Source organism: Heterodontus francisci, chromosome 27, assembly GCF_036365525.1.
Source record: "Heterodontus francisci isolate sHetFra1 chromosome 27, sHetFra1.hap1, whole genome shotgun sequence".
Taxonomy (NCBI): domain Eukaryota; kingdom Metazoa; phylum Chordata; class Chondrichthyes; order Heterodontiformes; family Heterodontidae; genus Heterodontus; species Heterodontus francisci.
Window position 1 is genome coordinate 31863806 of NC_090397.1, and position 22707 is coordinate 31886512.

Sequence of the window (22707 nt, forward strand, 5' to 3'; positions counted from 1 at the left end):
AGTGGTAGGGGTCTGGAACTCACTGCTTGAAAGGGTGGTTGAGGCAGAAACTCAATAAAATACGTGAATATGCACTGGAAGTGCTGTCACCTATAGGGATAAGGACCAAGAGCTGGAAAGCGGGATTGGGCTGCATAGCTCTTTTTCGGCTGACACAGACACGTTAGGCCGAACGGCCCTCTTTTGTGCCGTTTCTAAGATATCAGAGAAATGCAGGAGTAAGATTGAGACTGGGAATGCGTGAGCTTCCCCTATGATCTCAATGACACAGCACAAGCTACTTGTTTAAGCCTACCGATTGGTCATCGCCGCTCTCGCGCTTTGAACGAATGGGGAAGGGCGGCACGTGACAGGAGCAGCTCGGATGTCACAATGGGTACTCGGTCGCCATGGTGACGCATCAACGTTGCAATAGGCGAAGATGTTGGAGGTTTGAAGGGCGCGCTGGTTCCAGCTTCAACCTCCAATCACATCTGGGCCAGACATGAGTAACATGCCACATGGCAGCAAGTAAGAAGTTGTGATAATTCATATTATTAATTGATATTATTTTAGTTTTGGAATATCGTGAAAAAGGTACAAGAGGTGCGCAGTGCTAACAGTTGCTGAGAAGCACAGCCGTTCCCACACCAAGCTGAACTCAACAACTTCCCGAGTGGTTTTAATGTGTGAGATGTTGAGCGACGCGTAAATAGTGCTGGAGCCTCGAGCTACCCGAGCAGAGGAGGCGCACGGAGGTAGATGCTTTCTGCATTGTCTCACTCTCTCTCTTTGGCCTCCTTGTCTCGAGAGACAATGGGTAAGTGCCTAGAGGTGGTCAGTCGTTTGTGGAGCAGTGCCTGGAGTGGCTATAAAGGCCAATTCTAGAGTGACAGATTCTTCCACAGGCGCTGTAGATAAAATTGGTTGTCGGGGCTGTTACACAGTTGGCTCTCTCCTTGTGCTTCTGTGTTTTTTTCTGCCAACAGCTAAGTGACTCGCCACTCTTTAGCCCCGCCTTTATGGCTGTCCGCCAGCTCTGGCGATCACTGGCAGCTGACTCCCACGACTTGTGGTCAATGTCACAGGACTTCATGTCGCGTTTGCAGACGTCTTTAAAGTAGAGACATGGACGGCCAGTGGGTCTGATACCAGTGACGAGCTCGCTGTACAATGTCTCCTTGGGGATCCTGCCATCTTCCATGAGGCTCACATGGCATTGTCACATTCTGACCAAAGCCCAGTTGCAGTGTTTTGCTACACTCGCAAACTGAGCAATTGCTGAAACCACTAACGTGCCGTGCGAAGACACATTATCACTGTATTTACCCAATCCATGCATTGCAAGATCGCACCATATGGTAACAGCCACCCCCTCCCCCTTTGTTTTTTGTTACAAAATACCGAATTACAGCTTTTTTTTGTTCACACAAGACAAGGATATAGCCAGTGTCTTCTTAAATACCTCGTAAATGATGTTCATATAATTTCGGCATAAAATCGTGTTACGTTCAAACGCGTTTTAATCGAAATTGCTTGTGCAGTTTGAATGCCACATTGAGCTTGTATTTGCCATGGTAAATATGAAATATTAACTAAAATAACAGTATTCCGATATATTAAATATTGAGCGTTTCTTGCTTTCATTTTAAAACTTTCAGTAGAGATTTTTGGTTGTCTTTCTTGTCTACCTTTTATACTTGATGCAGTTAAAACAAAGCATTAATCTTTTGATTTTTTTTCCTGAAGCAAGGGAGATTTCAATGACGTACGAAATATGCTAAATATGGCTGCTTGTGTTGTGGATGCTGGCGTAGCAACCACGTGCCTACACCTTATATCTTTCGATTAGACTGCCTAGCAAATGAGTGCAACAGAGAGACAGAAAGTAAATGAATAAGAACAATTCAATACCGAGAAATGTGAAGTGGTTCATTTTGGTAGGAAGAACAAGGAGATAATATAAAGGATATAAGTCTAAAGGGGTGTAGCTAAAGGCCTGCTTGGGTCTGCAAATGAGACCCGACCCGAGCCTGACAGAACCCCATCCGATCCCGAGCCCGACCCGAGTCCTTCCGTTTTTTTTCCCGCGCCGGACCCGACCATCAGGTAACTTACCTTTCGTATTTCACTTTGTTCCTTACCTGCACAAGCTTAAAATAACTGTAGCAAAACCACCTTTAAAGTCCAAAACGTAAATTAACATTAGAGTCACTTACCTGAGGTGGTGATAGAGCGTGACCAATCCGGCCCGATCCTGAATGCTGGACCCGGAAGTGCAACCCAAACCCGTCACATGTGATCGGGTCCTGTCAGGTTCGGGTCAGGTAGCAGGCCTTTAGGTGCAGCAACAGAGGGACCTAGGTGTATGTGTGCCTAAGTCATTGAAGGTGACAGGACAGGTTGAGAGTACGGTTAATAAAGCATACTGTATCCTGGGCTTTGTTATTAGGGACATAGAGTACAAGAACAAGGAAGTTATGTTGAACTTATATAAGCCTTTAGTTCGGCCTCAGCTGGAGTATTGCATCCAGTTCTGGGTGCAGCACTTAAAGAAAGATGTGAGGGCATTGGAGAGAGAGTACAGAGAAGATTCACGAAAATGGTATTCAAAGTCATTTAAGGTCTAGACAGAGTAGATAGAGAGAAACTGTTCCCACTCGTGAAAGGATCGAGAACGAGAGGGCACAGATTTAAAATAATTGGTAAGAGAAGCAAAAACGACATGCGGAAAAACTTTTTCACATAGCGAGTGGTTAAGGTCTGGAATGCGCTGCCTGAGAACGTGGTGGAGGCAGGTTCAATTGAAGCATGCAAAAGGGAATTAGACTGTTATATGGAAAGGAAGAATGTGCAGGGTTATGGGGAGAAGGCGGGGGAATGGTACTAAGTGAATTGCACTTTTGGAGAGCTGGTGCAGACATGATGGGCCGAATGACCTCCTTCTGTGCTGTAAAAAATCTGTGATCCTGTGAATAAATTCTTCAAAATTATTTAGGTGTCTTTAATTGAATGCCCTATCGAAAATGGCATTTAATGGTTGTTTTCTATGGTCCCATGATACATTTCTGTCTATTCACGTTAGAGGGTCAAAAGATAATTACATTCTCTAATTATTTGCTTCAAACCTTTGGGCTTAACATCATTTGCCAGATGTGAGGAAGTGAATATAAATGCTAAATATCTGTAACTAGCTTGTGCTGAATATTTTTAAACATAAATGAAAAAAATGGGCAGAACCTGCAATATATTTTAACATTTCTTGCTCTGAATAAGCATATGTAGTTTGGCTATGGTTTTGTTGAGGCAATGACAAAAGGGCTTCTGAGTTTAAACTGAGTTTAGTAGCTGTTAAAGTCTGATTGATGAACATAGACAGTTAATGCAATGTGTTGCACAAAATGCTTACAATATTGGTTGTCTAACTTGTCCAAGCTTAGTTATTAATCTCCATTTATTCTTGATTTTATTGTTAGCCAATATACTAGTTTGTCTTCTTCATTTCAAATCTCCTTGGATTGAATTGCCATGATTAACTAAAATGGGCGGCACAGTGGCGCAGTGGTTAGCACCGCAGCCTCACAGCTCCAGGGACCCGGGTTCGATTCTGGGTACTGCCTGTGCGGAGTTTGCAAGTTCTCCCTGTGTCTGCGTGGGTTTTCGCCAGGTGCTCCGGTTTCCTCCCACATCCAAAGACTTGCAGGTGATAGGTAAGTTGGCTGTTGTAAATTGCCCCTAGTGTAGGGAGGTGATGGGGAATATGGGATTACTGTAGGGTTAGTATAAATGGGTGGTTGTTGGTCGGCACAGACTCGGTGGGCCGAAGGGCCTGTTTCAGTGCTGTATCTCTAAATAAAATAAAAGAAAAAATAAATACATATGTCATTGCTGAAAATAGAGATACTTTGTCAAAGCTTTTCATCTTGCATACCATTGGTATTCGTGTGAATTGTCTCGATGAGTGCAAGATGAAAAGCTTCGACAAAATGTCCCTGTTCTATGCCATTATTATTATAAGGTACTTGTATGTTTTTAGAACATTTTTATTGGGCACAAAACAAATTAGACTTGAATAAGATGTACAAACATCAAATTACAGGAAGTCACTTTTGCGGAAGCTAGAGAAACTGAAAAAAGAAAGAAACATCCTGCCAGTTCTCCTGAAAGCAGGACACCCCCGGCATTCCTTGATTGGTCAGGTAAGGGAAAGCACATTTTAATATTCTAGAGCTATATAATATAAATATAAATAAATATACATATATAATATATGCAGAGGGGTATATTTATTGAAGGTTGCAGAGCAGGTTGAGAAAATAGTTAATAAAGCTTATAGGATCCTGGGCTTTTTAAATAGAGGCATGGAGTACCAAGAACAAGGAAGTTATGGTAACGCTGCATAAAACACTAGCATGGCCTCAACTGGAGTATTGTTCCGAGTTCTGGGCACCACTCTTAAGGAAGAATAGTAAGGCATTAGAGAGGGTGCAGAAAAGATTCATGAGAATCGCTCCAGGAGTGAGGAACTTCAGTTACATGAATAGGTTGGAGATGCTGGGGCTGTTCTTCTTGGAGAAAAGGAGATTTGATAGAGGTGTTCAAAATCATGAGGGGTCTGGACCGAGTAGAGAGGGAGAAACTGTTCCCATTGGCGGAAGGATCCCAAATCAGAGGACACCGATTTAAGGTGATTGGCAAAAGAAGCAACGGTGGCACGAGGAAAAACTCTTTTACACAGCGAGTGGTTAGGATATGTAGTGCACAGCCTGAGAGTGTTAGGGAGGCTGTTTCAATCGAGGCCTTCAAAAGAGAACTGGATAGTTAGCTGAAGAGAAAAATTTACAGCTCTACAGGGAAAAGGTGGGGGAGTGGGACTAGGTGAGTTGCTCTTGAAGTGAGCTGGCACAGACATGATGGATCAAATGGCGTCCTTCTGTGCTGCAATGATGCTATGATTATAGGATTCTATGCATGTTAAATATGGCAAGTTGGATTGCAGATGTCAATGATTTAGAGTATTTATTAGCAACGAATGGACCTCCTATGGTGTTGCAGACACTGATGGAGAATGTAGGGGGTAAAATTGGTGATAACTTGTTGGTTGTCCATCTTACACTCAATGGCAAAGAGAATCAGGCAGAGAGCAAACAGGCTGCCTGTGCGCTTTCGCCACTATTGCACAAGACCAGTTTCAGCCCCACAGACTCTCTGTCGACTCTCTTTTGCTTCGTTTTGCTTCTATTGCTGCCTTTTTCTTTCTTCCTGTTTGGGTGGGTAGTGATGGGTTGCATGGTATAGCGTGGCAGAGAAAGGAGACACCAGCAGCTACAGGCTGTATTTTTGGTGGAGTTGCAGGGAAAATGTGGTGCTCTCAGTAGCACCTTTCCCATCCATTCCCCACCACTCCTGCTTCTGCCATTGTTCCCATAACCCACTACCCTCCCCACTCTCCTTCCTACTACTCCCTCACCCACATCATTACTCCTACTTCTTCCCCTTTGAGCTATTTGCTCAGCCCCTATATCCTCCCTGCCCATTCGCTCCGCTGTCACTCACCTAATCCTTCACCTTCCACCCACTCACATTTGCTCCCCCAAGGACAGATAATGAGAAGCCAGAGATGATCCTACCCTCAGCATCTTTCCCTTTTCCCCCTATCTCTCCTACTCTCCCTGCCTCTCTGTTTCCCTTAAAAAACTTTTGTTTGCTTTTAAAATTAACTTGTTGTCATTGCCCCCTTCCAAAATCCCACCTCAACTAATCAGTCCTTTCTAGCTACTGTCCCATCTTGCACCTCCTTTTATCCCCAAGGTTGTTGAGCCTATCACCTCCAAGACACATGCCTTCAAGATCCGTCTCTGCTGCAGGTCTCTGTTTGAATCCATCCAATCAATTTCTCTCTTAATTTTAGTAACCAATTCCTTGGTGTGTGACCTGAGTCAGGGTTTGATTAATGACTTCAGTATTCAGGGGACTATCAGTGTGGCAACGGTGCCATTGTTCTGCTGTCCTTATTTCATAGATAACTGGGAATGAAAGACTGACATTTGCTACTACGTAAAGAATGTAGTTCTCTAAGAATAGATGATTAAGTCCCCTTTTCAAAAAAATCCAAAACTGCTCAACACTCATTTCATTTCCTGTCAAAAATCAAGTCATACCTGTGATATCAATGTAGCACATGGTGTACTTCTTAACATAACAGATTTGATGCGTACACATCTTGAGCCCAAACTTTTCGTAAGAAGACCATGGTAAATTTCGGGGTGGGGGGGCGGGGGGGTGTCTCCCTCATATTTAGGGGGAAAACAGCTTTTACTGATCCAGCAAATAGAAAAAAATCTGGGAATTCTTCAGTGGATATTGATTAAAAACTGATGTTAATGATCCCTAAATACGAAGTGTACTACTATATAATACGTACATGTTATACCTTTTAATACACTATTATTGTAGAGGGCATAATATATTGTTATAATAGAGAACAAAACACTATTAATATATAATGGAGACCAATAGACCCTGTAACATGATTAGTGTATAATTGAGGGCATTATGCCATGTAGCATATTATAATTATTATATAATACAGGGGTGTTATATCATGTAAAACACATTGAATTATTATTATAATATAATACAGGCGTTATACTACACAAGGGACTAAAATTCTCAGCCTTCTCTCCGCCAGCAGGAAGTGTGCAGACAGGGCACTGATAACTTCCACTCTTAAACATGTTGAAGAATGTCGGGTCACTTGATTTCAATTTTGATGGCAAACATCCATGCTGCTATGGGTGCATCTGAGAAAAGGGGGAGGGCGCGGGGGAGATGGGTTAAGGGAGGGCTATCTGGGATGGGCCACTGAGGTGGATTGATCTTATTAGAAGGGTTGATCCAAACAGGGCAGGATCCTTTCCTGGGGTTTCTCTGGCAGATCTGTGTGACAGCTTGAACCTGGCACCCTATCACTGATGGTAGTAGGCAGACTGGGCTTGAGAAAATTCCAGGCATGGGAATCCCTCTCCTTGGCTTTGCCCACTCTGATATCATGGCCATGTTGGAGGCAGATGGAAATCTCGCCCTCTCGGAATATGGCTGCAAGTGAAATTCTAAGGTCAATTAAGTGGCAGGTGATGTTATGGTTCTGATATTTTATGCGAAAAAGAGTTTGCTTTACATTCTAAATGACTGTGATGCATAGCACCACATAGAATCTACATCACTGAAACAGGCCATTTGGTCCATGCAGGTGTTTATACTACATGTGCCTTCTCCTACTCTAATTACCTCTTCCCACTCTGCTTCCACCATGTTCCTCTATTCCTTCTTCCTTATGTATGCATCAAGGATGTCTTTACATGCATGAGTGCCATCTGCTTCATCCTCCCCATGTGGCAGTGACTTCCACATTGTAATCGTTCTGTGTAAAAGAAAATTTCTTGCTTGTTTATTTTTTTTTATTGTAACACAAAAAATTGAATTAGACAATGTGTCATCTGGAGTATGACAGATGGGAAGTGCATACAATTGTAATTTTTTCTAACTTGATAAATGTGCTAGCAGATCTTCCATGGTATTGCAAAAGGCATTTGGAGGATTCACTTTTGTATTGATAGGAACGCTGTACTTTGTACCTTGTATTTGTACCATTTATTGGTGCAAATTGATTCTAAATGATTAATTTGTACAAATGTCATCAGAATGATATGTTAATTGTACTCAATTTTCATATTTGTATAATTATTCATAACTCTAGGTATATATTTGGATAGGTGCAAGGAGCATATTAGTGCTGGGAGTGGAGCATTTTGTGTATGTGAAATTTAAAGAGATCCATACAGCTAATGAAAAGTGGCAGAATGAGGTGTTAATTGTATATCAATTGTGTTTAATTATATGCAGATGGAGGGCATTAATTGGAGTTTCACTTGAGCACATATAAAGAGGCACTTACTGAAAATGTGGTGTGGTTGAGTTAGGAGGTGTATGCTTGTAATGTTTCATTCTGTAAATAAATATTAGACAGAGTAAAGATTGCTCCAATACTATACTTCACTAACTGGCTTTCTGGAATATAACACAGGGGACATTTGTACCAGCTTTGGAATGGCTCTAAAGGCATTTCAACCTATTAGTCTTTGCCAAGGTTGAAAGGAGAACGGGTTAAGAATTAACATGAAAAAAATGAAGGCAAAAGAAACCCAACATGCAGACAAGTCAGCAGGCAAGTGATGGAGCAGCTCTGCACTAACCTTGGTTTGATAACTGCTGAACATGTGGTACTGAATGAGGTGAATGTGAGGAGGGTGGCACTAAATGTCCCATTCCCATAAGCCAACACTATTTGAAAGGAAGTGGCCATGGCAGACTGGTACTGCCATTGGCTGTGCTAGCCCTAATCTGGATATTGGTAACCAATGTCCTGATAGCAGATGGCACAGCTCTGTGTCTGCTGCTTTGCTGAACTGAAGCATGTGAATACAGTTTCCCATTGTTATTGCTAATAGTACAATACTAATAGTTGGTGATATCTTGGCACATGTGACCAATCAGTCCTTGTTTCTGAAGACTGCTCTGACATACCTTCATTTATGCAGTATCATTGAAAACATGACATACAGTGACTCTGAAGAAACAACCAGTAAAATGATGCTGTAACATTGGGTCAGCTGTAACAACCTACTTTGAGCTAGAGCCTTCAAGTACACTAATCTGTTGACAAAGCAACGTATTTTTTAGAACATTACAGCGCAGTACAGGCCCTTCGGCCCTCAATGTTGCGCCGACCTGTGAAACCATCTGACCTACACTATTCCATTTTCATCCATATGTCTATCCAATGACCACTTAAATGCCCTTAAAGTTGGCGAGTCTACTACTGTTGCAGGCAGGGCGTTCCACGCCCCTACTACTCTCTGAGTAAAGAAACTACCTCTGACATCTGTCCTACATCTATCACCCCTCAACTTAAAGCTATGTCCCCTCGTGTTTGCCATCACCATCCGAGGAAAAAGACTCTCACTATCCACCCTATCTAACCCTCTGATTATCTTATATGTCTCTATTAAGTCACCTCTCCTCCTCCTCCTTCTCTCCAACGAAACCAACCTCAAGTCCCTCAGCCTTTCCTCGTAAGACCTTCCCTCCATACCAGGCAACATCCTAGTAAATCTGCTCTGCACCCTTTCCAAAGCTTCCACATCCTTCCTATAATGCGGTGACCAGAACTGCACGCAATACTCCGGGTGCGGTCTCACCAGAGTTTTGTACAGCTGCAGCATGACCTCGTGGCTCCGAAACTCGATCCCCCTACTAATAAAAGCTAACACACCATATGCCTTCTTAACAGCCATATTAACCTGGGTAGCAACTTTCAGGGATTTATGTACCTGGACACCAAGATCTCTCTGTTCATCTACACTACCAAGAATCTTCCCATTAGCCCAGTACTCTGCATTCCTGTTACTCCTTCCAAAGTGAATCACCTCACACTTTTCTGCATTAAACTCCATTTGCCATCTCTCAGCCCAGCTCTGCAGCCTATCTATGTCCCGCTGTACCCTACAACATCCTTCGGCACTATCCACAACTCCACCGACCTTAGTGTCATCCGCAAATTTACTAACCCACCCTTCTACACCCTCTTCCAGGTCATTTACAAAAATGACAAACAGCATTGGCCCCAAAACAGATCCTTGTGGTACACCACTAGTAACTAAACTCCAGGATGAACATTTGCCATCAACCACCACCCTCTGTCTTCTTTCAGCTAGCCAATTTCTGATCCAAAGCTCTAAATCACCTTCAACCCCATACTTCCGTATTTTCTGCAATAGCCTACCGTGGGGAACCTTATCAAACACCTTACTGAAATCCATATACACCACATCCACTGCTTTACCCTCATCCACCTGTTTGGTCACCTTCTCGAAAAACTCAATAAGGTTTGTGAGGCACGACCTACCCTTCACAAAACTGTGCTGACTATCGCTAATGAACTTATTCTTTTCTAGATGATTATAAATCCTGTCTCTTATAACCTTTTCCAACATTTTACCCACAACCGAAGTAAGGCTCACAGGTCTATAATTACCAGGGCTGTCTCTACTCCCCTTCTTGAACAAGGGGACAACATTTGCTATCCTCCAGTCTTCCGGCACTATTCCTGTCGACAATGACGACATAAAGATCAAGGACAAAGGCTCTGCAATCTCCTCCCTAGCTTCCCAGAGAATCCTAGGATAAATCCCATCTGGCCCAGGGGACTTATCTATTTTCACACTTTCCAAAATTGCTAACATCTCCTCCTTGACAACCTCAATCCCATCTAGCCTAGTAGTCTGAATCTCAGTATTCTCCCCGACAACATTTTCTTTCTCTACTGTAAATACTGACGAAAAATATTCATTTAACGCTTCCCTATCTCCTCTGATTCCACACACAACTTCCCACTACTCTCCTTGATTGGCCCTAATCTAACTCTAGTCATTCTTTTATTCCTGATATACCTATAGAAAGCCTTAGGGTTTTCCCTGATCCTATCCGCCAATGACTTCTCGTGTCCTCTCCTTGCTCTTCTTAGCTCTCCCTTTAGATCCTTCCTGGCTAGCTTGTAACTCTCAAGCGCCCTAACTGAGCCTTCACGTCTCATCCTAACATAAGCCGCCTTCTTCCTCTTGACAAGCACTTCAACTTCTTTAGTAAACCACGGCTCCCTCGCTCGACAACTTCCTCCCTGACTGACAGGTACATACTTATCAAGGATACGCAGTAGCTGCTCCTTGAATAAGCTCCACTTTTCGATTGTTCCCATCCCCTGCAGTTTTCTTCCCCATCCTACGCATCCTAAATCTTGCCTAATCGCATCATAATTTCCTTTCCCCCAGCTATAATTCTTGCCCTGCGGTATATACCTGTCCCTGCCCATCGCTAAGGTAAACCTAACCGAATTGTGATCACTATCACCAAAGTGCTCACCTACATCTAAATCTAACACCTGGCCGGGTTCATTACCCAGTACCAAATCCAATGTGGCATCGCCCCTGGTTGGCCTGTCTACATACTGTGTCAGAAAACCCTCCTGCACACACTGGACAAAAACTGACCCATCTAAAGTACTCGAACTATAGTATTTCCAGTCAATATTTGGAAAGTTAAAGTCCCCCATAACAACTACCCTGTTACTCTCGCCCCTGTCGAGAATCATCTTCGCTATCCTTTCCTCTACATCTCTGGAACTATTCGGAGGTCTATAGAAGACTCCCAACAGGGTGACCTCACCTCTCCTGTTTCTAACCTCGGCCCATACAACCTCAGTAGACGAGTCCTCAAACGTCCTTTCTGTCGCTGTAATACTCTCCTTGATTAACAATGCCACACCCCCCCCTCTTTTACCATCTTCTCTGTTCTTACTGAAACATCTAAATCCCGGAAGCTGCAACATCCATTCCTGCCCCTGCTCTACCCATGTCTCCGAAATGGCCACTATGTGCACTACTGTGCGATGGGGATGTGAGGATGGTAGCAAGTGAGCAAGGAATATTCCTGTTGCAACCTGACTGACCTTCTTCCCCCAGTTAGCTTAACATCAGTCATTGGGAAAATGCTTGAGTCGATTATTAAGGAAGAAATAGCAGGACATTTAGAAAAACATAATGCAATCAAACAGAGTCAACATGATTTTACGAAAGGAAAATCATGTTTAACAAATTTGTTAGAGTTCTTTGAGGATATAACAAGCAGAGTGGATAAAGGCGAACCAGTAAATGTTGTGTATTTGGATTTTCAGAAGACGTTTGATAAGGTGCCACATAAAAGGTTATTGCACAATGTAGGAGCTCAGGGTATTGGAGTAATGTGTTGGCATGGATTGAGGATTGGCTAACACACAGAAGGCAGAGAGTTGGGATCAATGAATCTTTTTCAGGTTGGAAAGCCGTAATTCGTGGTGTGCCACAAGGATCGGCCCTAGGGTTCAGCTATTTACTATCTACATTAATGACTTCGAGGAAAGGACAGAGTGTAGTGTATCCAAATTTGCTGACAATACAAAAATAGGTAGGAATGCTTGTAGTGATAAGGACACACAGAATCTGCAAAGGGATATAGATAGGTTAAGTGAGTGGGCAAAAACTGGGCAGATGGTGTTCAATGTGGGAAAGTGTGAGGTAATCCACTTTGGTAGGAAGAATAAAAAGGCATATTTAGACGGAGAAAGACTACAAAATACTGCAGTACAGAGGGATCTGGGTGTTCTTGTGCATGAAACACAAAAGGTTAGCATGCAGATGCAGCAAGTAATTGAGAAGACAATGGAATTTTGGCCTTTATAGCTAGGGGGTTAGAGTTTAAAAATAGGGAAGTCCTGTTACAACTGTACAGGGTGTTGGTGAAGCCACACCTGGAGTACTGCGCACAGCTTTGGTCCCCATATTTAAAGAAGGGTATACTAGCATTGGAGGCAGTTCAGAAAAGGTTCGCTAGGCTGATTCCTGGGATGAAGGGGCTGTCTTATCAAGAACGGCTAAACAGGTTAGGCCTTTATTCATTGGAGTTTAGAAGAATGAGAGGTGATCTTATAGAAACATATAAGATTTTAAGGGGGCTCGACAGGGTAGATGTTGAGAAGATGTTTCCACTAGTGGGGGAAGCTTGAACTAGGGGACATAGTTACAGAATAAGGGGGCACACATTTAAAACTGAGATGCGAAGGAATTTCTTCTCTCAGAGGGTGGTGAATCTCTGGAATTCTCTGCCTCAGAGAGTTGTGGAGGCTAGGTATTTAAGGAGGAGGTAGATAGATTTTTGAAATCTCGGGGAGTCGAGGGTTAGGCAGAGCAGGCCCGAAAGAGGAGTTGAGGCCTGGGACGGATCAGCCATGATCTTATTGAATGGCGGGGTCGGCTTGAGGGGCTGAATGGCCTACTCCTGCTCCTATTTCTTATGTTCTTAAAAGGCCCACGTATTAATAAGAATGTTGAAGAGGACAGGGGTTCCTAACACCTAAATTCAGGGTCGACATTGGGAAGAAGAAACAAAGTGCAGTAATACTTCTGAGAAATAGTGAACAGAGTGATTGGGCAGTCTGTCTCTGGAGCAGTAAAATACTTGGCTGATTTCATAAACATGAGTCACATAAATAAATTCTAGTCTATAGGCACCAAGCCAAAGAAGGAGATATTAGGAGGAATGAACAAAAACCAGGCCAAAGATATGGTTTTTAAGGCACCCTCTTTAAACACTTTGGGTTGTTCTTCTGCAATAACTTGCATTTATATAGCATCTTTAATTTAGTTTAAAAAAAAGGCACTTCACAGTAGCATTAACACAAGATTATCAAAAATTTCTAACTTTTCAGGTAAAGAAGTTTTCAAGGTATTAGGAGGACCAGATAGGGTAGATAGAAACTATTTCCACTGGTTGGGGAGTCTAAGACTAGAGGGCATAGTCTAAAAATTAGAGCAAGAACTTTCAGGAGTGAAATTAAGAAACACTTCGACACACACAGGGTGGTGGAAGTTTGGAACTCTCCTGCAAATGTCTATTGATGCTGGATCAGTTGGTAATTTTAAAACTGAGATTAATAAATTTTTGTTAACCAGAAGTATTAAGGGATATGGGGTAAAGGCAGGTATATGGAGTTAGGTCATCGACCAGCCATGATCTCATTGAATGGAGGAACAGCTTGAGGGACTAAATGGCCTATTCCTGTTCCTATGTTTATGTTCCTAAAATTTGACAATGAGCCACATAGGGAGATATTAGGACAGGTGAAAGAGGAGTTTTAAGGAGTGTCTTAAAGGAGGAGAGAGAGATATAGAGAAGCGGAGAGATTTAGGGAGGAAATTCCAGTGCTGGTGGCTGGGGAAGCTGAAGGAATGGCCACCAATGGTGGGGTGAAGGGAGTGTGGGATGGATGGACAAAAGGCTAGAATTGGAGGAATGCAGAGTTCTTGGAGTTGCAGGACTGGAGGAGAGGACTGAGGCCACGGATGGATTTGAAAGCAAGAACAATAATTTTATAAACGGGGCTTTGCTGGAGCCTTTGTGAGTCAGCATGTGTAGGGCAGATGGGTGAACTGAACTTGGTACAAGTTAGGATATAGGCAGCAGAATTTTAGATTCATTGAATTTATAGAGAATGCAAGGTGGGAGACTGGCCAACAGAACATTGGAGTAGTTGAGTCTAGATGTAACAAAGGCATGGATGAGGATTTCAGGAACACATGAGATGAGGCAGGGATGGCGATAGATGTTAAAAGTACTGTATAAATCAAAGTTGTTGTTGAGGGCCAGAGGAGTTTTGGGAATATCAGAAATGATGAGGGTGTATTGGGATATCCTTTACCATTTACACTATCTTACAATAGACAGCAGCACAGAGTGAATATAGCCCTTTGGTTTATTTTGTTTTCACTGACAATTCAAAAAGCATTATTGTTTGGGAAGGAATTCGGGAGCATTGGGCATTGGTGGATGAAGGTATAACTGCCAGTGGTGGGCGAAAGGAGGAGGAATGCAGCAGCAGCTAGAGTCAGAGGAATGAAGCTTCCGCCAATTTGAGCCCCCAGCTTGCAACAGAGGAGTAGGCCTCACTAAGGAAACATTTTCCATGGAATACTTTCTGAAAAATAGTGTTCCCTTTACTCAGTGGCTTTGTATATACAAATCTTCATGCAAACAATAATGGTTTTTGAAATGTCAGTTGTCAGTGGAAACAAAATAAACCAAAGGGCTATATTCACTCTGTGACGCTGTCTATTGTGAGATAGAGCGTGTAGATGGTAAAAGTTATCCCATGATTACAGAATATATCCTCATAATTTCTGGTATTTGGTCTGAATATGTCAGAGGTGTCCAACCAATCTTTTCCCCTCCTCCCCCTATGTATATATATATATATATATATATATATGACTGGATCAGAATTCTATTATATATCTAAGGTTTATAAGATTCCACTTCGGCTTATTCTTATATATCAGTCTAGATTAATTTAATAGTTACCCCTGAACCAATTAACATTGCATGACCGTATAACTGGAGTGAGATGAACTAATTGTTAGAGTTTTCACGGATGGAATCAGACCCAGATGTTGTAACTACTATATTTAATACACATTTATGTTTAAGAAACTAACGTTTTATAATAAAGCATTAATATTTCAACATTATTTGGCTAGGTCTTCTGTTTCAGCAAACAGTATCTCATTAAACGTTTAATTGACAGCAGGTATTCAGTTATCAGTGAGTTTACGGTAGGTTTTGCATTACATATTTATCTTACAACAGTTAAGAGCATTAGAAATTTAAGTAGAGGTTCTTAAACTGACAGACTATATAAATTATTATAAAACCAGTAGGCTGTAATGGCTTGTTTTTTTCAGCTGTAGCTGAGAACAGTTTAGTCTGTGGTTGCCGTGTGACTCAATTGTGACTCAATCGGGTAATTTTAACTTTCGGTGGTGATGTAAAATGAACGTTATTGGAGTTGCCAACCATGCCCAACTATCCCTTCCTATTAACTTCAATGTAAAGGAGGGTCAGGGGAATTAATAATGAATGGCAGATCCAATAGCACCTGTTTTATGTGACCACCAAAAGTTAACATTACCTCCAGTAACTGAATTTATCACCTATCATTCGGTGGATCAATTTTGTGATGTCAGCTGTTTGACTTCCACCTGCATGCTCTGATTCTCCTCAGGAATGCCTGTGGTGAATCACTGTGCTGCCAACTTATTCCTTCATCTGACCATCCTGTCTCAGCAAGTACACTTTCCTTAATATGGCTGTGCTACAATCTAAGCTTCATAAGGTGCTCAGAGGAATTAGATTAAATACTGTGGTGATATATATTACAAGCTTACTTCTGTCGATTTAATATAGAACCTCGCTCAGTTAATTGTTGGATCTTTTGATCACTTGAGCTGTTCAGCTTGCTCTGGCTGTTTACCTCGATTGAATTGGGAGCAGTTTAGAATTCAGCAAAGGAAGACCAAGAGATTGATTAAGAAGGGGAAAATAGAGTACGAGAGCAAGCTTGCGGGGAACATAAAAACTGACTGTAAAAGTTTCTATAGGTATGTGAAGAGAAAAAAGATTAGTGAAGACAAATGTAGGTGCCTTACAGTCAGAAACAGGGGAATTTATTATGGGGAACAAAGAAATAGCTGACCATCTAAATGCATACTTTGGTTCTGTCTTCACAAAGGAGGACACAAATACATACCAGAAATGTTGGGGAACACAGGGTTTAGTGAGCGAGAAGAACTGAAGGAAATCAGTATGAGTAGAGAAATGGTGTTGGGGAAATTGATGGGATTGAAAGCCAATAAATCCCCAGGGCCTGATGGTCTGCATCCCAGAGTACTTAAGGAAGTGGCCCTAGGAATAGTGGATGCATTGGTGGTCATCTTCCAAGATTCTATAGACTCTGGAACAGTTCCTACAGATTGGAGAGTAGCTAATGTAACCCCACTATTTAAAAAAGGAGGTGGAGAGAAAGCAGGGAATTATAGACCAGTCAGCCTGACGTCGGTAGTGGGGAAAATTCTAGAGTCCATTATCAAAGATTTTATCGCAGAGCACTTGGAGAACAGTGGTAGAATCGGACAGAGTCAGCATGGATTTACGAAAGGGAAATCATGCTTGACAAATCTACTAGAATTCTTCGAGGATGTAACTGGTAGAGTTGATGAGGGGGAGCCAGTGGAGGTGGTTTATTTGGACTTTCAGAGGCTTTCAACAAAGTCCCAAATAAGAGATTAGCGTGTAAAGTTAAAGTGCATGGGATTGGGGGTAGTGTAGTGCGATGGATAGAAAATTGGTTGGCAGACAGGAAACAAAGAGTAGGGATAAATGGGTCTTTTCCAAATGGCAGGCAGTGACTAGTGGGGTATCGCAGGGATCGGTGCTAGGACCCCAGCTATTCACAATATATATTAATGATTTAGATGAGGGAATTAAATGTAATATCTCCAAATTTGCAGGTGACACAAAACTGGGTGGGAGGGCGAGTTGTGAGGAGGATGCAGAGAGGCTTCAGGGTGATTTGGACAAGTTGAGTGAGTGGGCAAATGCATGGCAGATGCAGTATAATGTGGATAAATGTGAGATTATCCACATTGGTAGCGGGCGGCACAGTGGCGCAGTGGTTAGCACTGCAGCCTCACAGCTCCAGCGACCTGGGTTCAATTCTGGGTACTGCCTGTGTGGAGTTTGCAACTTCTCCCTGTGTCTGCGTGGGTTTTCGCCGGGTACTCCAGTTTCCTCCCACCACCAAAAGACTTGCAGGTTGATAGGTAAATTGGCCATTATAAATTGTTGTTGTTAAAGACACTTCTATAAATGAAAGCTGTTGTTGTAAATCACTAATTTTTATTGTGAATGTAAGAGACTGAACCTAATGTTTTTACCTTAGTGTTAGGCCAAACATGATACTACTAATTTTTTTTTTACAGTATAACTCAATTTTTGTGTTTTGTGTCATGTTTATTGACACTGCTGTTGTAGCATTTAAGTTCGGTAACATTCCTCTCACACAGAGTTGCAGATGTTGCATATTCTGGTGCCAGAGAGGAATATGTGGGTTTGGCTATTCTCTCCTGCATTCATTTATCTATTTGTCTATTTCCATTCATCTATCTTCCTTTATCTCCTTCAACCAATATGCTTATAGTCTGTGTCCATAGGAAGTGGGCATCACACCTCAAGTGCATCAGTAAGGCAAAGATTATAATTGTCTGAAATAACCACTGTCTGTTAATGATGCTGATTGGCTTCAATACCCCATTCATGAAATATAAACATATCAAAACCAATTCCACTCACTAGACATTATTCTAAACAACTAATTAACAATGAACACGCACTGAAAAACCACCCAGTCAACTTGGTATTTCTTTAAATTTCTCATACTAACTACATGCCTGCCTTAATGACATTACTAATTGGTGCAGAATTAGGGACATGTTGTGCTCTTGGCCCAAACCCACTAGAAACTTGATGGAACCTGTCCAAATTCATTCGACATTACTCTGGGCTGGTTTCAGAGACAATGAAAGGTCATTGTCTAACCAACTGCATTAAGCAATTCTCAGAATGCAGCAGGTTTAATCAGATTAATCAGAAAACCAATAACAGAAGTAAACAATAAATGCTTACAGTTGTTTTCACAAATCATAATACTTAAAGGCATTGCCACACTTCACTAGTGGCTCATCCTCCCTGGAACTTCACCCAGCATCCACAGACGATGTAAGTAATTTAAGGTGTGCTCTATATTGATGAAATGGATAGGAGGTGAATCACACCCTGCCCTAAACCAAGAAAACAAATGAACTATGTCAACTTTGACATTTTTGAATTTTGATGGTTTAATTGGCCTTAATTTTGGAGCTCATTTTTTGGCTGGAAGGGTAATTATTAGATTTCACCTTCTAAGTTTTGGAACAGGCAAAGTTTCAAGACAACTTTGAGGACTTTACTGAAAACATTTCATGTTGCTATGTTGTAACCCTAAAACTGCTGGGGTAATTTCTTTCTGTTACAGGCAACGTATTTACCAAAGTGCAAATGTTCTGATTTTAATTTCTTTCCATTGTTCTTTTTAAAACTGTATTTCTCTCTATTTCTGCTTGTTTCTTCCGGCATTCCCGCTTTCAATTTTAAAAAAAGTCACTGAGAGCCAGATTAGACATTCCACAGGGCTTATTTTGTGTGCCTCTGATCTAGTTATAGGTATCCCATCACCCTTGTAATGTTGGGATAATTTCACTGATTAATTTGGCAATTTAAAATCATTTAACAGCAACAAAAAGTTTTTTGGATACCATATTTAGCCCTTATAACAATTTATTAATATAAAAAGGTGATTATTCCTAAAATCTACTTCTTTCTGCAGTTAATCATGGATATTGAAGTGTGTGTAAAACTAGCCGGAAGTTTTCTCTTTTGTTTATTTGATTGGATGTGAGCCATGACGTAGAAGCAGTTTCACATTGATGATTAGATATGTTAATTTACACAACAGAACTAAGGCCGTCATTTTGTGGTAAAAGGCAGAAATATTTTCAGTTGAGTTTTACACATAAAAGCTAATGAAATACAAATATTTGTTATCTCCTGTTCAACAGTTTTCCTTTGACACCACATGAAATAAATTCTTCGACTGTTGTGAATATTAATCCAGCGCCAGACCTCCTCGCTAACTCAAACAAAAGCAAAATACTACAGATGCTGGAAATCTGAAAAAAACCCAGAAAATGCTGGAAATACTCAGCAGGCCGGGAAGTATCTGTGGAGAGAGAAACAGAGTTAATTGGCTGAATTTTATGATGGTGGCTAATGTCCCATGGCTGGGCTGAAAGCGGGAGGTTTTTTTTAATTCTTTCATGGGATGTGGGCGTCACTGACAAGGCCAGCATTTGTTACCCATCCCTAATTGCCCTTGACAACTGAGTGGCTTGCTAGGCCATTTCAGAGGGCAGTTAAGAGTCAAATGTAGGCCAGACCAGGTAAGGATGGCAGATTTCCTTCCCTAAAGGACATTCGTGAACCAGATGGGTTTTTATGACACTTGATGATAGTTTCATGGCACTATTCCTAAGACTAGTTTTCAATTCCAGATTTTTTTTCATCAATTAATTGAATTTAAATTCCACCAGTTGCCATGGTGGGATTTGAACTCCTGTCCCCAGAGCATTGGCCTGGGTCTCTGGATTACTAGTTCAGTGATATTACCACTACATCACGATCTCCCCTTCGGTTGATGTCCCGCAGCTAGGGCCAAAGTGGAAGGCGAGCCTTTTTCGGCTGGTGACGGGACCAGGGAGGCATATTCCTGGTGGTGGCAATTTAAATGGCTGCTACCAGGGCTACTGTCCCTATTAAGTACGGCGGCTCGCCCCCAAGACCTGCTGGCTTAATCAGAGGACTGGCAGCTCGGCAGCGACCATTGGTGGAGCTGCACCTGAAGGATGAGGGCAAATTAATGGCCTTGCGCCCTCGAAGATTGGTAAGTGGTGTCTGGGGGAGGCGGGACCGGGCAAGCAGGCCGGTCATGGGGGGGTGGGGGGGGATCGGTCGCTGAGGGCAGGTGTCACTGTTGCCGCGGGGGCAGCCATTGCTGCTGGGGGGCTCCTTCATGACCCATGGAGTTCCCAAAAAGGAGGGCCCCCCCACTGCAACCCGCTGAGAGGCTGCCAGGTTGCAAGCAAAAGGTTAATTCGCAATATCAAGGCACATGTAGTTGGGGATAGTATATTAGCATGGATAGGGGATAGGTTAACGGGCAGGAAGCAGAGGGTAGGGATAAACGTGACCATTTCAAGTTGGCAGGTTATAACTAGTGGAGTGCTGCAAGAATCGGTGCTGGGGCCTAAGTTATTTACAATCTACATTAATGACTTAGATGAAGAGATTAAGAGTAATGCATCCAAGTTAGCTGACATAGGTGGAAATGTAAGCTGTGTGGAGGACACAGAGGCTGCAAAGAGATATAGACAGGTTAAGTGAGTGGGAACAAGATGGCAGATGGAGTATAATGTAGGGACATGTGAGGTTACTCACTTTGATAGTGAGAATAGAAAAGCAGAATCTTTAAAAGGCGTGAAACTTTGATGTTCAGCGAGACCTTGGTGTACTCGTACAAGGAACACAAAGTTAGCATGCAGGTACAGCAAGGAATAAGGAAGGCAAATGGTATATTGGCCTTTATTACAAGGGGATTGGAGTACAAGAATAAGGAAATCTTGCTATAATTCTGTAGGGCTTTGGTGAGAGTACACCTGGAGGACTGTGCACAGTTTTGCTCTCCATATCTAAGCAAGGGGATGAGAGGGTTGTCCTATGTTGAGAGGCTATGTAAATTGGGCCTATACACTCTGGAATTTAGAAGAGTAAGAGGTGATTTCATTGAAACATACAAGGTTTTGAAGGAGTTTGACATGGTATGCACTGAGAGGTTGTTTCCCCTGGCTGGGGAATCTTGAACAAAGGAGCACAACTTCAGGATAAGGAGTTGATCATATAGGACTAACATGGGAGAAATTCCATCACTCAGAGGGTTGTGAACCTTTGAAATTGTCTACCCCAGAGGATTGTGGCTGCTCCATTGTTGACTATATTCAAGACTGAGGTTGATAAATTTTTGATCTCTCAGGGAATCGGGTATATGGGGAGGGGGCAGGAAAGCGGAGTTGAGGTAGAAGATCGGCCATGATCGTATTGATGGTGGAGCAGGCTTGAGGGGTTGAATGGCCTATTCCTCCTCCTATTTCTTATGTTAATTTTACACCTGGAAAGTGGGCGTTGAGTGATGTAATTTCTAGGCCGATGGGTTGAATGGCCTTCTTTTGTATTGTAAACTGTTATAATCCCACCTGTCCTATAATGCTCACCTTCTGCACTATTGATTTCAGGAGGAGCAGGAAGTGTGTAGGTTTGTGGCCATGCACAGTGCAATAAATAGATGAGTATAACAAAGAGAAATTAGAGGGAACATTGTTCCTCCCATGCTAGCGCTAATGCAGCTGCAGGCTCCCTACATGCTCCTGGGGCTGCAGCCTCCTCCAGGGTGCTCCCTGCCTGACATAAAGCCAAGCTTGTTAATCAGGCTGGCATCTGGGCAGGGACCTGCTAGTAAAGAAGACATGCTATGACATTAAAACTCCATAATGTGTGGGAAACCCGGACCTTCGGTTTTCCTGAACAATATTTGTTCTGTCCCCACCCCCACCAAGTCCATGGAACCCATCCCAGTAAATTTCGGGACACGTGTGTGTGAAACTCTGTCTCCAAAGCCTCCACAGTGGAGCAGTGGTTAGCACCGCAGCCTCTCAGCTCCAGCGACCCGGGTTCAATTCTGGGTACTGCCTGTGTGGAGTTTGCAAGTTCTCCCTGTGTCTGCGTGGGTTTTCTCCGGGTGCTCCGGTTTCCTCCCACAGCCAAAAAGACTTGCAAGTTGGTAGGTAAATTGGCCATTATAAATTGCCCCTAGTATAGGTAGGTGGTAGGGAAATATAGGGACAGGTGGGGATGTGGTAGGAATATGGGATTAGTGTAGGATTAGTATAAATGGGTGGTTGATGGTCGGCACAGACTCGGTGGGTCGAAGGGCCTGTTTGAGTGCTGTATCTCTAAACTAAACTAAACTAAGCTCATTAAGCTTACATACCAAACAGATTTTGTTGGTACAGAGCATTTCTATCATTTGGCTAGCTGTATGTCACCATTCAAACTGTAGGACCTACTTTCAGCAAGCATTTAGAATCCTTGTTCTGGGCAAATTAAGGCTTTCAAGTAAAACATAAAATGGAGTTATTATAAAACTCAAAAACCAATTCAGTAAATAAGTATCAAACCCAGTAAGTTCCTCCCCTTGAATTTAATATACATTTTAAAAAAGGTGAGGGAGAAAATAACGGGACTTAAGAGACATATCTCCAGAAGCGATGGCCCTTCTTACCACCTTTTACCTGTTGGGATTCCCGAGCCCCAGGAAACCCGACTTCCATGCATTAAAAATAAAAAGCCTGTTAAAATGGAGACTTGTTACCTACTTAAGATATGACTGATCGACCTGCCTCCTGAGAGTGGAATGGTCACCTCCTGCTACCTATCTCCGTTCAAACTGGAAATGGATAAGTTGGAGTAGGATTTCAGATTTACAACATTTTTACCTTCCACCCACCCCCAACCCAATCATCCATGGGGGTTAAAATT

General features: G+C 42.4%; 1 protein-coding gene across 1 annotated transcript in view; it reads left to right on the forward strand.

The window, feature by feature from the left end:
• Positions 1-493: 493 nt before the first annotated feature.
• The window catches only part of dyrk4 (dual-specificity tyrosine-(Y)-phosphorylation regulated kinase 4), a 126915-nt gene continuing 104701 nt past the window's right edge, over positions 494-22707 (forward strand). Inside the window, exons 1-2 of the mRNA XM_068059726.1 lie at positions 494-510; positions 4079-4178. Coding sequence (XP_067915827.1) covers positions 494-510; positions 4079-4178 — 117 coding nt within the window. The remainder of the gene's footprint in view (positions 511-4078; positions 4179-22707) is intronic.